Source organism: Hemicordylus capensis, chromosome 6 (assembly GCF_027244095.1).
Source record: "Hemicordylus capensis ecotype Gifberg chromosome 6, rHemCap1.1.pri, whole genome shotgun sequence".
Classification (NCBI taxonomy): domain Eukaryota; kingdom Metazoa; phylum Chordata; class Lepidosauria; order Squamata; family Cordylidae; genus Hemicordylus; species Hemicordylus capensis.
This window is the reverse complement of record NC_069662.1, coordinates 167,430,872-167,454,283: the sequence shown is the minus strand read 5'-3', so window position 1 is coordinate 167,454,283 and position 23,412 is coordinate 167,430,872. Positions and strand designations below refer to the sequence as shown.

At 46.2% G+C, this 23,412-nt stretch overlaps 1 protein-coding gene across 5 annotated transcripts in view; it reads right to left on the bottom strand.

Annotated features, from left to right (window-relative positions):
- Nucleotides 1–23,412, bottom strand: part of NBEAL2 (neurobeachin like 2) — a 168,751-nt gene that overhangs the window by 47,025 nt on the left and 98,314 nt on the right. For 4 of the 5 annotated variants that reach the window (XM_053260941.1, XM_053260942.1, XM_053260943.1 and 1 more), the window contains exons 9-16: nt 22,778–22,884; nt 18,146–18,223; nt 10,469–10,552; nt 10,004–10,102; nt 7,222–7,805; nt 5,700–5,832; nt 3,528–3,647; nt 1,015–1,336 (exon numbers count right to left, since the gene is read on the bottom strand). In XM_053260941.1, coding sequence (XP_053116916.1) covers nt 1,015–1,336; nt 3,528–3,647; nt 5,700–5,832; nt 7,222–7,805; nt 10,004–10,102; nt 10,469–10,552; nt 18,146–18,223; nt 22,778–22,884 — 1,527 coding nt within the window. The remainder of the gene's footprint in view (nt 1–1,014; nt 1,337–3,527; nt 3,648–5,699; nt 5,833–7,221; nt 7,806–10,003; nt 10,103–10,468; nt 10,553–18,145; nt 18,224–22,777; nt 22,885–23,412) is intronic. The other variant, XM_053260940.1, reaches the window with a different exon arrangement.

The following is a 23,412-nucleotide window of genomic DNA, read 5'->3' as shown; positions in this document are numbered from 1 at the left end:
CCGCCTTCAGCCCCCTTCCTAATGATTCCTAGCATGGAATTAGCTTTTTTCACAGCTGCCACACACTGAGATGACACTTCCAATGAGCTGTCCACCACCACCCCAAGATTTCTCTCTTGGTCAGTCACCAACAGCTCAGATCTCATCAGCATATATGTGAAGTTGTTGTCTTTTGTTCCAATGTGCATCACTTTACACTTGCTTACACTGAACCACCTTTGCCATTTTGTCGCCCACTCCCCCAATTTGGAGATAACTTTTTGGAGCTCCTCACAATCTGTTGTGGATTTCACTACCCTAAATAGCTGAGTGTCATCTGCAAATTTGGCCACATCACTGGTCACCCCAACTTCTAGATGGTTTATGAACAAGTGAAAGAGCACTGGTCCCAGTACCGATCCCTGGGGGACCCAGGAATGTGAATGCTTCAGAGACAAAGAGAAAATGTGGACTCCTGTTTGGAACAACGCCCCAAGGGATCCCACTCCACAGTTAGGTAGACGATCCAACTAGATAGCTAATGCCCACAGCATCCCAGGTGGCTGCTTGCCCAGCCACTTCTTGAGTGCCTCCGAGGGAGTGTGTGGAGTGGCAGTTTGTTTCATTGCTCAGCTGCCTTCAGAGTTTGGTTATTCTTTCTAATATTGAACCTAGGGGTATCGCTGCATCCCATCCGGGGAAAGGATGCTGTCTTTTCTTTCTTTTTTTAAAAACACCTTGTCCAAGGACATCCACTCAGGGACACAATGCTGCATTTCACTTTGTTCCCCACTGATGTGGTCCTCTTTTTGTTTCTGTGCAGCTGTGTGTGCATTTCTGATCACATATGTAAAAGAAGAGCACAGTGACCACCACGAGGGACACGAGACACACTGAAGGGCAAAATGTACCAACTGGAACGGCAGGCTGAGGTGCAAGTCAAGTTCTCCAGCTTGGCATTTCAGCAGGCAAGTTGGCCGGGGACAGCACCCCTTGGGCGACCCCCTCTGCCCTTTCTTGGACCCCAACACCTACCTGATGAGAAAAGTGCCTTCACTTGAGCTTGCTGGAGTGCTTCAAAGAAGATGGCAACTGACCCCAGGTGGCCTTCGAGGGATGTGGGCATCCCCCACTCTGTGTCCTGACTCCCTGCAACCGTGATGGAAACCAAGCCTTCCCGGGGGAGCTGGGAGGGAATGGGCGTCCAGGCGTGTGGTGCAAGAGAGGCTGGGAAGGACTGGGAGCGGCTCAGCGAGGGGTGGGACGGGAAGCCCAGTTCTGGCGAGTGAGATGGGGAGGGGTAGATGGTGGTGGTCGTCCGGTGGCCAGCAGAGCCAATGCAACAAGACGTGAAGGACTAGGAGAGGGAGAGAAAAGGGAGGGTTTAAATCCTGAAGGACCACCTTCTACCATGTGAACTTCCTGTGCATCAAGATCTGCACTGGAGGCCCTTCTGTGCAATCAGAGGTCAGGTGGGGGACTACAGGGGGATGGGATTTCTCAGTGGTAGCTCCTTGACTATGGAACCCTTCTTCCCCAGGGCTATTTGCCTAGCTTGTTCTGTTTTAAGTAAGTAGGCTAGGACTTTATGCCTTCATCTAGGGATTCAATTTAGCTGCTAGCTTGATACGACTTTGTATGCAGCTCTCCCGACTGTTCTTATTTTTGGTTTTTGTATGGTTATTGATTTGGTTAAGTTGCTTTGACGTTTAGAAGAAGAGAAGTTTAGATTTAAATTGTATTGACTGGAACAGGGGTGAAGACAAGTAGCTTTCCACATCCTATCTACTCATGGCAAATGCAACAGCCAGCCAAATGGTGGCAGAAATCCCCACTTCTGCCCTCACCCATTCAATAGCCTGCTACTTCCCTCTCCTGAACTGGAAGAGGGTCTCTGATCAAGAGCACAGTGAGCCCTTGCATGATGCTGGGAAATTGTGGGATCTGTAACCACTGCAGAGTCAGAAGGCTCCCAGCAAGACTGGCTGACGGTCAGAGAAAGCTGCCCAAAGGAAGGAATGGAATTCCCCACCATGGCATGATGATTTCACACCCCTGGCTATAGGGATGGGGAGGGTGGGCGAGGAGAAGAGAGGGGAGGGAAGTTTGGATAATTGCTTTTTAGATTTCCCATGTTATACCATGAAAAATAAATAAAAGTTAGGTTAATTAAAAAGAGAACACCCCACAGTCACAAATTCCTCCAAATCCAAACCAGGGTCCCAGCCAAGAAGAAAAAGAAAAAGCAGAATTCAGTGGGCTTGATGGGGTAAAGGAAGACATCTGTCTGTTTCATTCGAGTCAGATTAAATGAATGGCTCCACAAACTTTCTGACTAGGTGATGCACTTCAAACTTGAATATTTGATGATAAATCTAACCTTCCATGTACACTTTGGACCAGGCTGCTTTTGGAAACTTAAAAGGGCAGGGGTAGTGTCTTGCATCTATCTGTACATAAGGACAGAGTCAGACCACGGCTCCTCCTAGCTTAACACTGTTTACTCTCACCAGCAGCATTTTTCCAAGGTCTCAGGCACAGAAGTTTCCTCCAGTCCTGCTGTCTTGAGAGCTTTCAACTGGAATTTGAACTTGGGACCTTTTGCATGGCAAGTACATGCTATACCTCTTAGTATGTATCCTACTTTATATCTCTTTTTCATCTTAACCAATAATCCATTAAGCAACAATATCACTTCTGCAAGAGCTCTCTGTATTGTCCATCATCCCTCACCTTCCCGACTTACAGCACTGAAGGTGTTCTTAAACTAGTGGCAGCAATTAAAATCTGGCAGATGATGACCTCTTGCTTGTGCCCAGCGCCCAACTTTATGGTTTAACTCAAACACACCTTTGCCTACTGCCTCAGAGCGCTTCATGGTAGCCCAGTGCTCCTACAGTTCTTCAGGCTCACAGCTTCTTGGCTTTTTATCTTGCCCTAAACTAATAAAACTCTTACTATGTCTAATGTTGCCCTTGTATGATTTTATATGTCCTTTTATGCCTCCACATTTTTCATAGTGCAGGGTTTCTTAACCTTGGGCCCCCAGATGTTGTTGGACTACAACTCCCATCATCCTCAGCCACAGAGGCCATGTCTGGGGATGATGGGAATTGTAGTCCAGCAACATCTGGGGGCCCAAGGTTAAGAAGCCCTGTTCTAATGCATTTTTGCTTCTCTCTTTTATGCCTTTAAATAAATACACACACTGTTTTTATGGTGCCTTTTATAAATATTTGTACCCATTTCCCCCCCATCCTTAACTACTGTTAACTGCAATTTTCAGGTCTCAGCCATTAAGGGTCATTTAGTTTGCGGTCTTGCTTTGTTTTAGACAGCCATCATTTTATTTTAAATTCTACTTCTATTTCTGATTTTTATAGTCTTTTATAATAGTCTTTCAGTATATTGTGCACTGCTAGGCTTTTAATATCTACCTTTACTTTTAATATGTAATATGTAACCACCCCTTCTACTTTATGCTGGTCTATGACCGTAATAAAGACGGCTTTGATTGGACTAGCGGCCACAGTGTGGTGAGCCCTTACCTCGCCAAAGGAGGGGAAGCGCAGCTGAGCCACCTTCTGGTGCTGTCCATCCATATAGATGTTCACGAGGTTCTGGCCAAAGGGCCGGCGGCCAGTGATGTGGACAATATCGACACAATGCTGGAATGAACAGGAAAGCAAAAGGAGACGGAAGCATTGGTGGACCATCAACTGACATGTATCACTCAAACGCCATTTGTTAGAATATCATTACCGATGGAAAAGAGGTCACTCTCAACACTGGCTGTCTAGACAGTTGACTGTGGGGCTTGAGAGGCCAAGGACGCAATGAAAAAAGCATGCAGTAAATTAAGCTGGGGTTCCCAACCTTGAGTCCCCAGATGTTGCTGATGGACAACTCTTATCATCCCTAGCCACAATGGTCAAAGGCCACTGCGGTCGGGGGTGATGGGAGTTGTAGTTCAACATCTGGGTACCCAAACTTGGGAACCCCCTTGAATCATTCAGACACATTATCAATTTGCAGGGGTATTTAAAATACAGTTTTTCACGATTGTCTGCCAAGGAAGCCCGGCTAGACTGCAGAGGTGCCTAGGGTGTCTACCTAGCGTTAGAGGCTCTGGCCATGCTGTTGGGACTCTACATTGCCCCACTTGAACCAAGCCTGGAATCTAGAAAACATTCCTCTATGGTTGTGCATTATAGGAAAAGATGGACAGTGGAGACCAAGCTGTCTTGTAAGGAAGCTTGTTCGGTGCCATCAATATTTTCATTGAGGAACCTCTGATCATCTGCATTCTGGAGAACCCTGGGGTTCCTTAGAAGCTTGAAAATCACACAGCTAGAGCAAAAAGGCAAGAACGTGGCACCTGATATCCTAAGGATGCAATTATCTTTGGTGTAACTATTTGGGTACTGAGTTCATGTAAAAACGATGGGACAACAACAACAAAAAAGACTTTCCAGAGAGGCTCATCTCATGAGCTTTTTGTCAGTGTTCCAAAGGATAACCAAGACCACCCCAGTCTAGATGGCTTTTTGTCCTCCTGAGTTGGGTTGACCTGGGGCAGAATTCTCAACATCTGATCACTGACTATGATTCTCTATTTTATTGCTGTTTTGATACTGCAATCTTTTCATGAGTTTTTATTGACTTGTTTACAGTTTTTACTCTGTGACTGCTTTGAGCTCATTGCTGAGTCTCAGAATATTGCCTGAAGTTCATTGCTGAGTCTAGGAATTTTGCCTGAAGTTTGGCAGTTAATTTTAATTGTTTGGAGCAAGACGAGAACCACATGTAATAAATTTCATCTTTTACCTAGTCTACCTACTTAATATGCTAACTTTTTCAAAAATCCATAATCCATGGAGGAACATCAAAGTCTTTCTTGCAAGCTAGCTTGCCACTCCTGCATGCACAAAAATGTCTAGGTTTGATCACTGCAGATCTCCAGGGTGCTCTGGTTCTTCGCTGTTGGATTGTGGGGCATAACTGTGCCACTCCGACATGCCCCAGGCATCTAGGAGAATCTGTCCACTTTCCAAGGTAAATATTTTATCTGAATATACCTGCACGTGTGGATCTTGGGTTTTTAAATTATAAACAGAGCACCATTATTGCACCACATGTTGCTTTACAAAATGACATCAGCAAATACACATCCTTGTTCCCACAGAACATACAGTTAAGGTTTCCACAGAGAGGAAACAAAGGACATGCTCTCCATGGAAAAGTGACACAGAGAAAGCCTTGTAAAAAGTAGCATGGAAAGGTCTCCCATGATAAGGCTGATTTTGTCAGCTGGAAGGAGCAGGCATTGCAGGAGCTAATCTGCCTCACGGAGCAGGCCATGTGTCATGGTACTGGATGACAGTACTGTGACCCATGACACTGTATGGTACTGGAACACAGGATGGTACAGGACACAAAACCCGACTCATCCTCCCCACTCAGGCTTCTGCCAGCCAAGCACACTTAAATACAAAATCACAATCACTTGGGGGAGAAGAAACAGGGCAATCTGGCAAACTCATTCTCTCCTGCATGCTTACATTTACACTGTTATGCCTCAAACATTCACTGGAAGATGCCCAACTTTGCCCAAGAAGAAAGATAAAGCACAGCAAGGAATCACAGTTGTGCTCTAACTAGCAGCTGGGTTTTCCAGCACACCAGGACATGGAGTGGGATTCAGCCTAGCCTTTACTCACCCAGGCAGCATCATTGAAACGGACCTCCGGCAGGGTTACCGTCATGTACTCCTTTTTGGTGCAGACAGCAACCACCAGCATCCCATCAGCTGTGAAGAAGGCCTCAAAGCCCGTCCCGCTGGCTGTGAAGAAGCTGGCAGGGGTTGGAAAGGAAGGGCAGAAGGGTGACTGTCAATATCCCTCCTCATCAGTTCAGAGCCCATCCAGAAGCTGGCATCACACCCCTCCCAAACTGAATGTGTAACTGTGTGACCATGTGGATCAGACAGATTTTTGTGGGATGGGTGGGTGAGTGAACTACACAAAGCTTGCAAGCCCATCAACTATAATTGCCCAATTCTCAGCGGGGGGCGGGGGGAGTCCCCCCCCATCATTTAATAGAAATAAATTTTAGACATGTTTAAAGAAGAATCAGGTAATACATGAGACACAAATGTTTGTTGAGAAAATGCATATAATTTAACTTCCATTCAAAATACTGAGATATTGGGGCTCTTTGAACTGTTGATTAAGCAACTGAGATCAAACCAAGCATATGGTTGTAGGACTGTAGGAGAGAACAGTCTGGAGGACTATTAACATCAAATGTGGGCTGTTTTGGGGTGTGGCACCTTAGGAATTAATACAAAGAGAAGCAACCGCCGACTCTAAAACGGGAGCAACCAGGAGTGATGTGGAAGAATTCAGAAGTTCCTGCAAATTCCAAATGTTGCTGCAAGGAGAGCAAGAGATAAGCAACTTGGGAGGGGCAATTGGGTAGCAGGGAGGACGAATGACCTGGGACAGATGGTGAGAGCGAGTCTGATCACTTTTGCTTGCGAGAGTGGATGTTTGCATATTCGGTGGAGGGATCAAAGAGAGTTTTGGGATAAAGGTATTGCAACCAACTGAAGATATAACAGGGTATTTTGAACTCTTTTGCCATAATCCTTCTACAAGACTTAAATAATTGCATCATAAGAAAACACAGGAAAGTATTTATAGTTAACTATCTATACTGTCTTTCATAAAATTTATCTCAAGGAAATTTACAAAATTTAGGTAGCAGCTGGTTAGCAGGTGCTAAAGTGATGCTAGTAAAGAACTGGGGAATTCCTGATACTCCTGCATAATTCTTCAGTCAAAAATAAGTTGATAAATGTGCAAATTAATAGCACCAATTACAGTGCAGTCTAGAAAGTTTAATGCCACAACTAGTTTTTCATTTTCTGAAATGAATAATATTTATGAAAGTATACACACATTTGAATATTGTTATGAGTGCCTTAAGGTATATTCTTTTCACACTCTTTGCTGGGAGATGTTTATTGTCTGTTTTAAGTATTGTATGCTATTTGGGTTTTGTACGTCTGAGATTTTAAAAGGCTGGAATAAAATATAAAAATCTGGAGTGTGGGCTGGGCACCTGTGTTTGCTCCGGGGTCCACAAGTCCTCTCAGCAGCCCTGTCCTACCGTTTGGGTCTAAACAGTTCTGCACCCACCCTGACTACTTCCCTCTGCTCCCTCCCAACTCTGCCATACCTGTACAGCTGCTTCCGCTTCAGCTTGGTCACCTCTTCTGGGGGGTCCTTGGCCTCTTCAACGAGGCACACCCAGGCATGGAAGGCAAAGCCGCTTCCCGGCCATTTCTGAATGGCAGGCACCATAATCCCCGCCATGCTCGGGGTGAGATCAAAGTACTGCAGAGCCCGCTCTGGGCCATCCTTCCGGGCCATGCCCGAGAGAGCCCGGATGACTTGGGTGGTGTAAGGATGGGCCCCCTTGCACTGGTCAGTCCGGAGCAGGTGGACGAGCTGCCTTAGTTCACCTGGCCGGATGGATAGGCTACCCAGGACTTGCAACAGATAGAGGAGGTTCTCGGAGCACTTTCCGTCCAGTTCCTGCTCTGTGCTGCACAGGGCATCCAGGAGGCAACTGACCATCCCTGCCTTCACACATGTAGTGCGACTTTGTAAGGACGAGTCACAGATTTTTTTTAGCCAGTCGGAAAGGAAGACTTGGAGGTCCCGGGACTTCAGCTCTGGAATCCACATAATCAGAATCAAAAGTGGCTGTTCATTGTGGATCAGACGTGTAGGGAAGGAGCTGTGATCACCTTCAACTGCCTAAAAGGAGGGAGGGAGCAAGCAAAACGTAAGGTCAAGTTTTAAGTGACTCCCGGTGAATTAGCCCCTCCGCAAAGGAAGGAATGACCCCTTGACCTGGACCACCTCCTTGTCTCAGGATAACTGTGCTACCACATTGCATCTTGAAATATCCCAATGGATGAGTCATCTTTATCCCACAATGCAGTGTTGCGGGGATCAATTATCTGCAAGTCAGACCCAGCAACTTCTGTATCCCTGCATCTCTGGTTAAAAGATCTCAGTTAACCGGGCTAGGGAAACAATCCACATCCATTATAGAGCTTGTGTTTTTGAACAACCAAGATGTGCAAGTTGATACTCTGAGGCAAACAATCCATCTAACATGAACAAGAAGCTCCATGGGTCAATACCCCCCTCCCCACATCCCGCCCCGGTTCTCAACCTTGAGTCCCCAGATATTGTTGGGCTACAACTCCCATCATCTCAAGCCACAATGGAGACTGTGGCTGGGGATGATTGGAGTTGAGTTCAACAACATGAGAGAACCCCTCATCTAGGTGGACTCTTCACTTGATCCAGCAAAGCACCTCTTATGTCCTCACTGCCTGCAATGAGATAAAGTCTTAGATATGAGAGTAATGGTATAACTAATCCCTAAAGTCAAAGAGATAAAAGGGAGGGAGGCAGCAGCAGTTAGAAGTTTAAAATGTTATCAAGACCTGGGAAGCACAGGGTGGTAGCAACTGAGAAGCAAGTTGAGCTTGTGACAGTCACTAACTCCAGCCATCATAAGTGAACAAACACTAGGTCTTCCAATATTTCTACACCGAGAGCTGAAATTAAAGTGGGCTTTAAGTCCCCTCTTATCATACTCTCTCCAACTAAGGAGGGTATACAACCCCTGCTAACTTGGCAAAGAGGCACCTTTTAATGCGGTGATTCTCTTTATTTAGCAGGGGGAGAGTAACTGGCGCTATCCACCCCCAGCACAGTACTTCCAGTGACTGTTGCTGGTGTGTGTCTTATGTTTCTTTTTAGAATGTGAGCCCTTTGGGGACAGGGAGCCATCTTGTTTATTTGTTATTTCTCTGTGTAAATCGCCCTGAGCCATTTTTGGAAGGGCGGTATAAAAATAAAATATTTCAGCCAAACACACTGTTTAATACAGGGCATCTCTCACCACCAGGGAAAGCAAAGCCATGTGTGAGCCACCACTTCTCACCTCTAAGCCAGGGATTCTGCAGCCTGGTCCAGGCATTCATCACAGTCCCCTGGCAACAGCTCTCCTCTCTCCCTAATCTTATTATCTCAAGTTCAAAGAGCTAATTATGGGAATGGACTCACACTGCCACTGCCCCCGTCTCCGGGAGTCTGTGCAACTCATGTGTTCCGATGCCTGGTTTGCTCTGTTAAAATATGCCCTGGAGCCAATCCTGTCCACAACCCCAGCCCCATGAAATCAAGAGAGATAAAGGTGGCAGTTGGTTGCTCACTCCACTCAGTCCAAGTGTGCAGGCAAAGCCAGTCTACCTAAACTTCGGTGCGGGATACAGAGTCCATTGGCCCACTCTTGGCTGAGGATCAACAAGCAGGATTCCATTTTGCTTTCCTACACACTCAAAATGCCCAGAATAGGTATATGAAAAAGGATAATTCTTCCAGAAAAGCATTTTAAATCATATTTAAAAGATTATGGGACTTGTAGATAGGGAAAATACTTCCTCCATAGATGACAAAACCCTCAAACAATCCTCCCGAATCCTAATCCCAAGGTCTGGAAAGCTGCCCAATCTAAGCTGAAAACAGGGGCAGGAGACTATTATATTCAGAAGAATCTGGTAACAGTCCCAACGGTCTGGTAAGACTCTGGTAACAGTCCCAACAGATCCCAAACGCATCAAGTCTGCGTTTTTGCCAGGGGAGGGAAAAAAAAAACAACTTAGTATGTGCAGTAATACTGTCTTACAGAATTGGCTTCAAGGGGAGGGGCAGCCTTCTAAAAATGGCTCAAGTTGCAAAATCAAAACCAAGCAAAATTTGACCAACGGTAAAATGTATTCAGACTGCAGAATTTATAATTTTTATAATTTCGTTTTGAGTTCAAGGCCGCAATACTTCTGTGAAGAGTCCCTCCCCTACACCATGACCTCTGCTCTTTTGTCTTGAAAGAGCCAACATTACTACGATCTCCAAGTCAATGAAGATTAAGAGCTCACCATGTTCAGGAGCTCCTGCAGAAGCCTCTTGGTTGGTGGACTCTGGCTCTTCAGAACTTCATATAGGTGGGAATAGCCAATCCTTTCTTTGAATACTTCCTGGGGGGAAAGCGGGGAAAGGTCATTTAAGGATCAATTAGATCACTTCAGTTAGTGATCTAGTCCTAACGGTTCAGGAAACAGATTCTGCCTCTTTATATAGCTATTGAAGTCACATCATTATTATACTTCATTACATTATCTTTGAATCTATAGATAAAAGGGGAGAGATCCCAAGGTTTTCATTCTTTGGTCTGCAGAGTGCTTGCACAAATGTTTTTGATGTCCTTAATTCTTAAACCCTGCTGGTTTGAGATTGTATGTTCTTCAATGTAAAAGCTCTCCAATTTAAGTGAGACAAGTTGTTTCTCATTCTGTATTGCCATTACTCAGATTGCTCTAAAAAGACCAGCCTGTGTATTGTACCTTGGCTGAAGGAGAACTGCTCATGATCGAGGTAAGAACCGCAATGGCGTGAATAGCGATGGCGTCCGAGCTGTTGTCAAAGACCTGAAGACAGAGGAAGAAGATACGTGAGTACAAGTCATCAACACCCACAGACTTATCTAGGAGGCAGAAAAGGATGCATTCCTTCAGTTGTGAATGAATTTTTCAAGTGTCCTCAAAATGGTTTCCTCTAGTCCTGCACACCTACTGCTTTGTAAACCAAGGGTGATGGTGACCTAAGTTTCGGAAAGCTATGGTGGAGCAGACTGGTCTTGTGGCAGCAAGCATGAATGGCAAGGTCCACCCTGGTTTGCATTTGAATGGGAGACGACATGTGTGAGCACTGTAAGATAGTGGGGCCACTCTGGGAAGAGCACCTGCCTGCTTGCATGCAGAAGGTTCCAAGTTCCCTCTCTGGCATCTCTAGATAGGGCTGGGAGAGACTCTTGCCTGCAACCTTGAAGAAGCTGCAGCCAGTCTGTGTAGACAATACTGAGCTAGACGGACCAGGGGTCTGGCTCAGTAGAAGGCAGCTTCCTATGTATCATGTAAGGACATGGTGAGTGAAGGAATATGAGCCATTATTGAGTTGTATGTAGCTCTTTGCATCCAAGGAGTCCCTGCTATAAAGGCAAAGGAGCCTGTCATGAGAATTACGCCTTCCAGATGGAAATATTACACAAGGACTTTAATGGGAATTGAGCAAGGGAGGAAGACAAATAGACACACGTTTCAGCAAGGAGAATGCAAAACACAGCAAAACACAGAAAAAGAAAGACTCCAGCTACTATACTGAGTTGCAAAATACATCTCAAAGAGGCAATCAAAAGCTGCAAGTTCAATCTACACATTAAATACATGAGCAAAACAGTCATTTAAAAAGTGGGGTGGGGGTTAGAAGAGAGCTTAGCACAAAATTGTGTGCCCTGTTCTATTGTATTCATAGCAGAAGGCAACAATGAATTCACATTTTTAGTGTTAATCGCAGCAATCCAGAGAAAAAGTTAATTGCACTTGAGTTGTCCTCTATTTGACTTGAGTGCACTTTCCTTCATATTTTTGGCCATAACTGCTGCACTGTAAGGCCTAGTTCTTCTCACTCAAGTGGTAAGATGCATGCCTTGGATGTATCACTGCAGATAGAGGCTTGCAAACAGGATGTTCCAAATTCCCTACGCATAGAAAACTGGAACCCCTTCTCCCTAACAAGCTAGCTTTCTATGTGCAGGGATTTATTTATTATGGAACAGCATTCAAGGACAACTACAGTGGTGCAGCTCAGACACCAGCCCAAGTTGACTTTGGGAATATGGAACGAAAGTGGCAATGGGATGGCGGCAGAGTTTCACATATGGATGTGAACTAACTGGTCAGCCACACACAAATTAAATCACGTTTGAGTCCAAATACCAGCAGGGCACCAGAAGATAGGTGCAAAGATTTCTTGGTTTGCTGAGACAGTCATGTCGGCGTCGCCCTGCAGGAGTACAAATACCTTTCGGCTGAGATTCCTTTCCTTTTTGTTGAGGGATTACCCTGACTACTTTCTCTCCCAAGCAAGTCTATCATGTGTTTCTCCAGGACAATTTGAGGTTTGTTTGCTTTTTAAGCAGCCCCAGATTTGCTGCTTGCAGCCCAGAGACAATTTCTGAAGAGCCTTTATCCGTTTCCCTGACTACGGAGACTGATAACTGAATTGCCAGTAATGCTGTTGCGGAACTGGGCCATATCATTTGTGCGGGAGGGGAGATCTGCTTAGTGTTAAGCAAGCGGCTGCTGACGACAACTGCTGGGGGAGAACGCCCTGGCTCCGTCCAGACAGGACATGACTAGGGTACCCAGGAGGTGCCATGGGCTTGCATGTCCCTCTACTCCTTCCCTACTTGTGCACAGATCCTTCCCTCCCTTCCATGACTTACTACAACCATAGTTTGCTGTTTCATTCAATTCCGAAATAGCGCTAACCAGGATAGTCCCAAACCATGGCTTGCAAATCCATTTCAAACCATAGCTTCAAAACAGGCAATTCTGGTTTGTGCTAACCAGAGTTAGTTCCAGTATGATGGTTATAGCCAGCCACGGAAGGGAAGGTAGAATCCACTCTTGAGGGGCAAGAAGGAAACATATGGCTTCACATGTTCCCAATCTCCAAAATAATGGACTGGAAAGTAGGAAACATGATTCTGAACTAGGACTATATGAAACAAGGTCAGGCTAGTGGGCTATTAGCAGGCAGATGTAGCAGGATTTTTGTTCGTTTGTTTTAAATGGGGGTGGGGGTGGTGTCCCCAACCTTGATCCCCCAGATGATGATGGACTATCTTTACCAACGGCCAAAGGCCATTGTGGCTGGGGATGATGGGAATTGTAATCCAACATCACCCGGGGACTCAAGGTTGGGACACACACACACACCCCGCCGTTCAAATAGATCATTTGCTTCAGATAGTTTCCTTTGAACTCCACAAGCTGAGCGATCAAAGCAGCCATTCATTCAAAAGAGCAGCCTAAGTGCACGACTCGTGTTTTCTCTTTTGAAGCCCACCCCGCTCACACTCCAATCCCACTTGGTTCCTAACACTGTCAAACAGGAGGATTCCCTCCTTATCCACACAAATGTAGCAAGCTGCTCCATCAGCAGACCCTCAGATATGAGCTAGACCAGAACAGCCCCATTCTCCATTCTAGAGGTCCCCCGTAATGGGAACTTTATAAAACAATGTTTACTGTATGTAACTACAACTTAAGCCACGTAATGACGCAGCGGGAAAGTAACTTGCCTGAGGTTGCTGGTTCGAATCCCCACTGTTATGTTCCCCAGACAGCAAGCAGCAGAGATATAGGAAGATGCTGAAAGGCATCCTCTCATTCTGCACGGGATATGGCAATGGCAAACCCCTCCTGTATTCTACCAAAGGAAACCACATGGCTCTGTGGCTGCCAGGAGTCGATGGCACAACTCTACTTAACTACAACTTGCGGTTTTACCCTTTGAAATTCTCTTTCACGGCTATGATTTTGTGTGTCCCAAATGGTATGTTTGTTCTGAGAATTCCAGGCATGTTTCCAGTGTGAATTTTAGGATGTGCATTTTGTGTGAATCATGGAAGAATAGCAATAGATAACCCACACAGAAGCCTTGAAAGGCCCTCAGCCCAGTTTCTGGAATTTCTTCTTCCTATACAATGCCTGCCTAACAGCATGCAGTTCTGCCTAGAAGCCACCTAGGTAACAGCTTGACCCTATTTCAGTTCTTGAGTGCTAAAACCAAAATTCAGCAGAGTGGGCATTGTATGCAGATACTTCCTGAGGGACTATCAAAAGAGGAGGGCTACATCCTCTTCATCTTCTTGAACTGCAGCAGAATTTGGAGGTGGCAGGGTAAAATAGACTGTACAAGCAAGGCCACTTGTTTGAATTTTTTCCAACATTAAAAAAATCCCTGCAAGTAGAAACCTAGCAGAGCAGGGAGCAGTCAGGGCTAACAGCTCTTTTTCTGATCTGTATGTTGGGAGAAAAGTGTTTCAGAATGTTTCCCGAGGGTGTGGGAACATTCAGAAATGCCACCCCCTACCTGAAGTTGGAGATGGTTATAGTGCATGTTATACCCTGCTAAATGTGTAGACTAGGCCGTGGCATATTCTAGAAGAGTAGCTGTACCAATTAGTTACAGGAGAGATGACCTGGAATCCTGCAGCACATGAAAGAATAGCCATTTAAGAGTATGGCGTTGTCTGACACTTGGGGAGGACCAGGGACCTGTATAGGGCAAAACTGATAAAAGCTACCAAGAGATGGGCAGCGGATGCAAAGCCTCTCCCTCCCCACTGCAAGCCCCACAGTAAGCTTGCCCCAATATTTCAGTTTAACCTTTAACACTTAGCACATTTAACATTAAAGGCAAAGAACAGATGAGGGGTGAACAACCTGAGGTTTTCTAGTGGCTGGGTTGCAGCTCCCATCAACTGTAGATGGGGATGATGAGAGTTGTGGTCTAATAATAATACAATTGATTTGTTAACTGTCCCATAAAAAATTGTTCTCTGGGCAGCTCAAAACAGATGATTAAAACATACAATAAAAACACCGAACAATTAAATCATAACAGACAAAAAAGGTGAAAACTCATTTTAAAATTAAACATCAGATCAAAAATCAGCAGCTGGAAAGCAGGACAGATGCGGGGTTGCCTTGCCCTCAGCAAAATCCGCTGTCAACCTCCTCAGGACTCAGTGGGAGTGTAGGCAAAACACAAACAAACATGTTGTGAGTTACTTTTTTAAGCTTCTTGAACTCTCCACTCTCCTTACTAAAAACTCTTGGGAGATCATAAATTCATGGCTGGCAGAACTGGACAGACCCCAGCAGGCCCTCATCTATTTATAATCACTTATTTGTTCATTCTCTTGCTCTGTGGTTTGGTTATTTAGTCCTCTCCCTTCACTCCACTTTTTTTTTTGTCAAAGCTTGCTTGATCTTGCCTACCTGCGTGTTTAACTCGCTTCTGGAAAGGTAAGAGGCCATGAACACAGCCAGGGTTCTGGCTACAAGGCAGCCTTGGGCTATAGCAAAGGCACCAAGCAAAAAGGGTCCCAGAGTTCCTGACAGAGAGTCTACCCAAATTAAATTAACACACAAAACAGTTTGACTCTCCCCAGCACTATAATGTGACTTTAGGAAGGTTCTCCAGCTTGCAGGAAAATCCATTAATCCAATGGTAGTCCTTTAAGACCAACAGCCATGTAAGAGAGAGAAGCATGCAGGATAAGAGGACAGGTCCTTTTGCCGACTGGTAAATGGTTAGAAAACAGGAAGCAGAGAGTAGAAATCAGTGGACACTTTTCACTATGGAGGGAATTAAGATCTGGATTGAGCCTGGTACTTTTCAACTTGTTCATAAGTGATCTGGAGTTAGAACTAAGCAACAAGATGGTCAGGTTTTCAGGTGATTCCAAGCTATTCAGGGTGGCGAAAACCAGAATGGACTGCAAAGAGCTCCAAAAGCAGCTCTCCAAAGTGGGTGAATGGGCTACAAAATGGCCAAAGTGGTTCAGTATAAAGAAGAGGGATGTGCACGAACCTGTTCGGCGTTCTACTCTTAGAATGCCGAAGAGGTTCGGAACCCAGCAGGGGTGGCTTTAAGGATAGGCGAGGGTGCACTCCCCCTCCCCGCGCTTCCCCCTCTGGCGCTCTGCAGATAAATAGTCCCGCAGGGCGGCAACGTGCCTCCCTGCTGCCCCGTTGCTTCCATGACCGGATGTGCCTTGCGCGCACAGCACTTCTGGTCACGGAAACAACAGGGTAGCAGGGAGATACGCTGCTGCCCCGTGGGAATATCTGCAGAGCGCCGGAGGAGGAAGCACGGCGGCAGCAGGAGGGAGAGAAAGTGCACCCTCCCTCGTCCTTAAAGCCACCCTATTTCTTAAAGCCACACCCCTGCCCTACTGTCAGCGTGAAGGGAGCCAGTTCCATGTACATCCCTTATAAATAAGTATCAAGTCAGTGACTAACCAAGAAGGAGCTTCTGGGGTCAGGGTGGATAGTTTAAGGAGTCAACCTAGCAGGCAGCAGCTGTGATGACCAAGGCAAGCTCTTTGCTCAGGATCATTAGGAAAGGGAGCAAGCATAGAACTGCTAGTATTATAATGCCTTTATACTAGTCAATGGTATGGCTACATTTACGGCAGACAGTTGTAGTCACTGCACCTCCAAAAGGATTCTTTAAAGCTGGAAAAGGCGTAGGAGGGTGCAAGCAACATGATCAAGGGGCTGGAGAATCCCCCTTGTGAGGAAAGGCTACAGAGTTTTGGGCTTTTAATGTAGAAAAAAAGCAACTAGGGAGACACAGGATTGAGGCTTATAAAGTTATGCTGGGGTTGGAGAAAGTGGATGGTGAAAAAATCTCTCACCCTCTCACAGCATTAGAACCAGGAGTCATCTCATGAAACTGATTGGCAGGAGATTTAGGAGGGACTTTTTCCACACAGCACACAATCGACCTATGGAATTCTAGCCACCAAATGTGTTGATAGCCACCAGCTTGGATAGCTTTAAAAAGGGGCTTAGACTAATTCATGGAGGAGAAGTCTATCCATGGCTACATGCTTCCTCCAGTGTCAGAAGCAGGATGCTCTGAATGCCAGGTGCAGGGGAGCAAATTTTGGAGAGGAGACATGCCTCCATCTCCTGCTTGTGGGCTTCCTTAAGGCATGCAGCTGACCACTGTGGGAAATGGGCCTTTGGTCAGATCCAGCAGGGCTCTTTATATGTAGGCGGGGGGTGGGGGGTGGGGGGTGCTGGAGAGGGAAGGGAGGCAAAGACACCATCATGTGCCTCCTCTTGCTTCAGCAGAACCTGCTTTTTGTTTAAAAGTGTATGAATGGTTCCATTACATTCTGTGAGTGTTTAGTCTCTTTGGAACATTCCAATCAAAAAGTGAACATTCCAATCAAAAAGACATTTAAATATGTTTTTAAAAACTGAGAACTGTGTTTATATCTTGGTCCAGAAAGCTCCAAGTAGGCTCCAAATGCAGCCAACCAACTCAGAATAACAGTTCCTCCCAAACACTAAAGGGAGGCAGACGGCTCTTGTACGCTGATCCTCACAGCCAACCACCAGACGATGTTGCACACACTTCCCTGCACCCAAAACATAGCAGAGGCCTGACCACATCAGAGACCAAGGCAAGGAAGTGATCTGACAAGGCAACGGCACTTGCTCAAGGAGTTCTGCTCAAACTCTCACATGGTCAGAGGAGCTGGGTATCTACCATGCAAAGGGAAAAGGGAGATTTTGCCATGATATGGTCAAGGGCAGCTCTGACCACTTGAGGGAGTGCTCAGAAAAGAAACCCTCAGCATAGAGAAGGTGGCTGAAGCAATCTTTTGGTGACTTCACCATGTGGAAAAACACACAGCGGGAGACTTGAGCCTGGCCAGTCTGAGCCCAGCCTCTGCCTGGCCCTGGGATCAGAGAGAACCATGGAGAGGAGACACAGGCAGGAATCCACACAGGCTTGCTGCAGGCTTCACAGGGCTCCAATGGCAAGAGTGCAGACAGACTGAAAGCCACTTGGGTGGAAATGGCTCTATCACCCCCTCAGATCCCTCCTATTGTACCTGCTGACGGGGTCCAGCCACACACAAGCCGGAGGGGGCGGCGTGCTTGCAGTCCTAAAGGGAAGATCTGTCCCACAGGCTGAGAATCCAGGCCCTGGAACTGGGCTCGGCAACCTTGGCTCCCCAGCTGCTGCTGATCTCCTACTCCCATCACCTCCGGCTGCAATAACTACAGCTGGGGATGGTGGGAGTGGTACTTCAGCAACTGTTGGGGAGCCAAGGCTGCCGACTCCCAGGGAGAAGGACTTGCCAGTGCTGGTGAATCACCACCCGCATGCCACATGGGCCTCTCCGTTCCATCAGCTATCTCACAGATACCTGGCCTGACCCCAACTGGGAAAGGCGGGAATAGAAATGAGAACCTTCCTCCTTCTTTAATTCCAAGAATACAAGAGATGGCCACCACTTTTCCCTCTAGGTTTTTGAACCCTGGGAATTCCGTTTCCCTAAGTGTGCCGAGAAACCCCTTGCGAAGGAAAGCAGACCTCATGCATCCCACGTGCAAGCCCATCACACCACAAGCGGCAGGTAATACCTGATGGATATCCATCTCGGTCAGTAGCCGCATGGCGAGATCGCTCCCAGACGCTTTGCACTGCCCGCTCAGGTAGAGCTGTCGGAAATGGGGTCAGAAAAGCAATGTCATTCAAAGGGAGAGGGAAAGAGGGAGCGAGCAAGGGAAAAGGCGATATGTGGAGAAAGAGACCCTAGAGGAACAGGAGGGGCACAGGCTGGAACAGGCATAGACACAGACACAGCTGTGTTGTGCACCACACACTTTATTTATTGCATCAAAACAGTGCCAAATGTAGAAAGCCTCTGGCAGACCAGAGGCACAGGCTGCTCAAAGCATGCCAGCTACCTAGGACCCAGATCAAAGCTGGAACCAGAAGTATAAGTAAGGGAGAGCTAAGCCCCAGTTTCAGGACTGGATCCCACATTACACTTATACATGCAAGCCCAAACTCTGGCAAAAGGATGATGTATTTTTAACATGATAATGGCCACTAGGGCTGTGTATATGCCAAGAATAAGTAGAGGAAGTGCGTGGTATATGGCATAGCAGAAATCCACTACTTGAGAATCTTAACCTCTTTTCTTAAGAAAAATCACGTTTCTAGCCCTTATGGGTGGAAAGATATGCTTTAAAAGTATACAGGCATTTCAATTAACTGTGAAACAAGAAGGGGGCAGACAACATTTCCAGCAGCTGGAGCTTTGGTGCATCATGTGTGTCCCCCCCCCTTTTTAATTGCTTTTATTAGTATTATGTGCATCATGTCCCTTGACCCCCCATATGCACTGCTTGTTGCTTCTATCAGGATGAGTGCCACTAGCACTGCAATCCCGATATCACGGAAAATTTGAGGAGGAGAGGTCATAGTTTAATGGGAGAGTATTTGTTTTGCATATGAACAGTCCAAGGTTTAATTGCCGGTATTTCCAGTTAAAAAAGGATGAGGAGCAAAAGACTGAAGAGTCACTGCCAGAGTAGGGATGACTGGCCAGAGGGACCAATGGTCTGACTCTGTATAGGGCAGTTTCATCTGTTGAGAACAAAAAACCCACATCTTTGTCCATCAGCAAGAGTGTGGCTGTTGAATAAGAACTGGCTCTCAGCTGCCAGCTGATGTGATGGCAATTAGGAGCCTGTAGTGTGGTCTATCAAGCAGCAGCCCACAGCATCCCTGAGGCATACCACAGCACAGACATTACACTGATGCCTAAACTGCAGGGGAGAGAGGAGCCTGGTTAAGATTCCAAAGCTGTGTCCTTAAGGAGGACAGCTGCAAACAGCATCAAAGCAATTACCGTCAAGATGAGAGCTTAACACCTCCAGGCGGCCGCTCTGCAGTTGGCCCAGGAAACAAAGAACAAGCAAACCATTTCCACTCCTTCCAGAACTTTTGGTGTGTGGATTCATCACCTACCTAGTAATAAACTGGCAGCCAGGGAAAATGAAATGCTGCCACAAGAATGCTCATGGGTACTAGTTGCTTCACAAGCATTACACCCATCCTGTGGCGGCTTCATTGGTTACCAGTTTGCTTCTGGGCTAGATTCAAAGTGGTGTTGAGCTATAAAGCCCTACATGATTTTGGGGCTTGGATATCTATTGGACCATATCCGCCCATAGGAACCTGCCGAGTCCCTTGCTCTACATCTTAGGCCCTGCTTGCGGCCTCGCCACTGACTGAGATCTGGTTGGTGGGGACCAAAGACGGAGCCTATTTGGTTGTGGCCCCTTGGCTACACACCCTCCTGGACCAACTTCACCATGCTCCCTGCATCAGGGTTTTTAAGAATCACTTAGACCCTCTTCTTAAGAGAGGCTTTTTGGTATTTATTCTTGGTTTCTAGTGGGTTTTTAACATGTAAATCTGGTTTTAATTAGATCTTGTTTTTAATTTAATGTTAGGTCAATGACTATCAGAACTCAGCTAGAGTGGCCAGAAAGGCCTTGCCTGTCTTCCTGCCTTTGGAGAGGCACTACCCATCAGAACACACAGTACCAGGCTAGACGGGCCCATGGTCTGTCTCAGGAGAAGGTAGGTTCATATGCCCATATTCTAACAGCGGCCTTAAAATGGAAATGTTTTAGAAGCAGCAAAGGGAGAGAAACCTACGCCTGGTTTGTTTAAAAAAAATGCAAACATTAAAAATAACACTGGCAAGAGCACACAAGATTCCACTGGGCAGTGTAATCATAACAAATATAAATCTTCCTTTTATTTATTAAGCTTCCATGGGATAGAGCTGGCTGGGCAAAGAAAAAAACACAGGCAGGCCCAAAGCCAGAGCCAGGTACCCCTTGCCAGGTTGGGAATGGTGCACAGAAGAGCACCACGTTGCCTGGCACACTGGACCCAGTGACAACACCGCATGCAGCGGAACTGGAAGCGACTCTCTCATCGTGGCCACGATCCCGTCTCAATACAGGAGATCTTATTCCTACATTGTAAGGGAGAGCTGTCTGTATCCTGGCCTCCTGCAGGGTCTCCACAAAGCTTCTTCACTCTATTGCTCAAATGTTCTTACAGTTTGGAAGGGTCTCGAATGCTGAACCTTTGGGCATCCAAGTATGTTCATGACCCAACACTTGACCATCCACCTGGATGTGTGGATGCCCTCCACTGAAAAGCACTGCATGGGAGGAAATACGAAATTTCTGCTGCTGCTGCTTGATCTGTCATCATGCCTTCACACTTGCAAATTGCTCCTTGTTCACTGCATGTGCCAACTGTCCCAAATGCAAGCTCAATATGTTTAAAAGCTGAGTCACACCAGCACTCCATTCTACAAATTTACTTTTTGTGGGCTAGTTGTTCTCTTCCTCCTGAGCTGTTGCCGCTCAGCTGAGCTGTTGCATGAAAAAACTTGAAAAGGAACAACCCAAACTATGGTGATGTATTATGGCAGGTTGGGATCCACTTTCAGAAGCTGATCTGCTGGCAAGGGTGGGCTACAGGTGCCAGCTTGTCATGCTTGCCACAGGGTGCTCACCTACCAAATTTATCCACTCACAAGCAAGCACCACTACCTGCCATGTCAAGAATCAGGCCTCAATGGCAATGTTCCTCATGATGTCTAGTCGTGGAACTGGTAGGACGCCCACAAATTTCCAAAAGGGCTATTCCTGTCCCTTAGGAAAGAGTGAAGGGTGAACTGGCCAAGTCAGGGGTTCTCAAACTTGGGTCCCTAGATGGACTACAATTTCCATAATCCCCAGCCACAATGGCCAATGGCTGGGGATTATGGGAGTTGTAAGCCAACAACATCAAATGAGGACTCAACTTTGAGATCCCCTGGGTTAGACCACTAGTCAGTTTTTGGCAGTTCACCAAAACTTTTGCCGGATTCCAGGATCCTTGTAAAAAAGGGCTGGACTTAGTCTGATCTGGTGAAGTAATCTTGTTATAAAGAGCACATACTCAGAATAACACACAGTTCTCTCTTGTCTATTAAAAGATCCTGAGTATGCACTCTCACTTTATAACTTTAATACACATTGGTGGACCCCGGAGTGGGTGGGGGAGAAGAGTTCACACAATTCAGAGATTGTCCAGACGTCACTCATATTAAAACTGTAGGAGTTCTTTCCCACAGCCTTTTCCTGCACAAACAAGCCGTATAGCTGGTGCCCTTTGACACTGCCCTGCTGATGTTACTCCATTTGCATAATCTTACGGGTTCATTTTTCCTTGCTGTTGTGAGCATCCTATGATCAGATATGAGCTGGTAGATCGTGCTGGCTGAGTGAGATGTGAACCAGAACACCCGGGTTCTAAATTTGTCTTTGCCATGAGCTCACTGGGGGGCCTTATACGAAGTCAATGTTTTTTCAGCCCCAACTGTTCATCTATCACAGGGGAGTAACACCACCAACTTACCTACAAGATGCTTGTAGGGATGATTAAGAATGGATATGTGGCACTTTCAACATCCATAGCATAATGCATAGCATGTATGCATTATCTTAACAAATGCATATTGGTTAACAATTACTATGTTTGTTATTAGGGTTATTATCCGGGCACCATCCTATGATCCCATGCACTAGAAAATGGTGGGTGAGGCATTTCAAAGAGACAAACAGCTATTCAGATTTCAACAGGGATAGTGCGATTTGGGGCAAAAGAGATGCAATGTTAAACACTGCATCATAGTGTCATTCAGGGGTCCTCCTGACTGGCATGTGGTCCAGAGATCAGGTATTTAACCCACTGAAGATCACCCCAACCATCTATTTGCCACCAAAGACACCATTGCAGCAAATGACATCTTTGGACGTCGGGGCGGGGTGAGGGGCGTGTGGGCTTTCATCGGGAACACAGTATGGAATTAAAAGGGTTAAACACTCTCTAAGACTGCATTATGATTCTGATCATGGCCCTCCCTCTTTTGCTGCGATTTTAGAAAGGGGAAAAATCTCAAGATAGATGATGACACGTTTATTACCACATCTGGTTTGACCCTTGATTGCACCAATGTTGGGTTTTCAAGAACCAATGCAAGCGTCTCTTGTGGAAAAAGCCACAGATCTGGGGCAAAGCACTGTCTTTTTGTTCAGTTCATAGTAGCTACTTTCCCAAGAGAATAGAAAAAGAAGAAGCTATTTATCAGAACACAATACAAAATTCCAGATGCAGATGCAGCACTACCTTACCTTGCTGTTCTGGATGAGCCGGATGATATGCTCAAAGCAGTTGTTGCTGAGGAAGATGGCTTGCAAAACTGGTCGGTCGTCACAGTTTAGCATTTCTGGAATGGCATCTAAAGAAGAGAGGGGAGATGGAGGATTGCATTAAACCCCCAAATCTTGCCAACACCACACAACCAGGAAGCATCAGCCAGACCATGCCCAGTGCTGGCATTCTCCAAACACCATGTCTAAGCACAGCTAAAGAAGTGAAGGTGGACACACGTGGGACAACATTCAACATTCCTACATTCTGCTCATGAAAGCACTGTGGAAAGAAAACAACCTTGTTTAGGAATTTGGAGAATTCTGAAAGATTCCCACCACTCGCTCTCAAGATTCTCTTTGTCACGGTCCGTGGAAAGAAAGTCTCCTTTACTCAACTTTCCACAAAGCCTGAAATGGCTGCAATGCCTTCTAGAGGAACACAGCAGGCTAGAGCAGCAAAGCCCCACAGCATGTCCTGGATTCGCAACCTCCCTCTGCCCCCAGGCTCATGTTTTGGAGCTGAAATTGAGAAGGGACTGATTAACTGTGAAGATCCTGCTTCTCCCCCTTCCATTGGCAGCTGTGGAAACTCTCAAAAAAGCCTTTTGCACAGC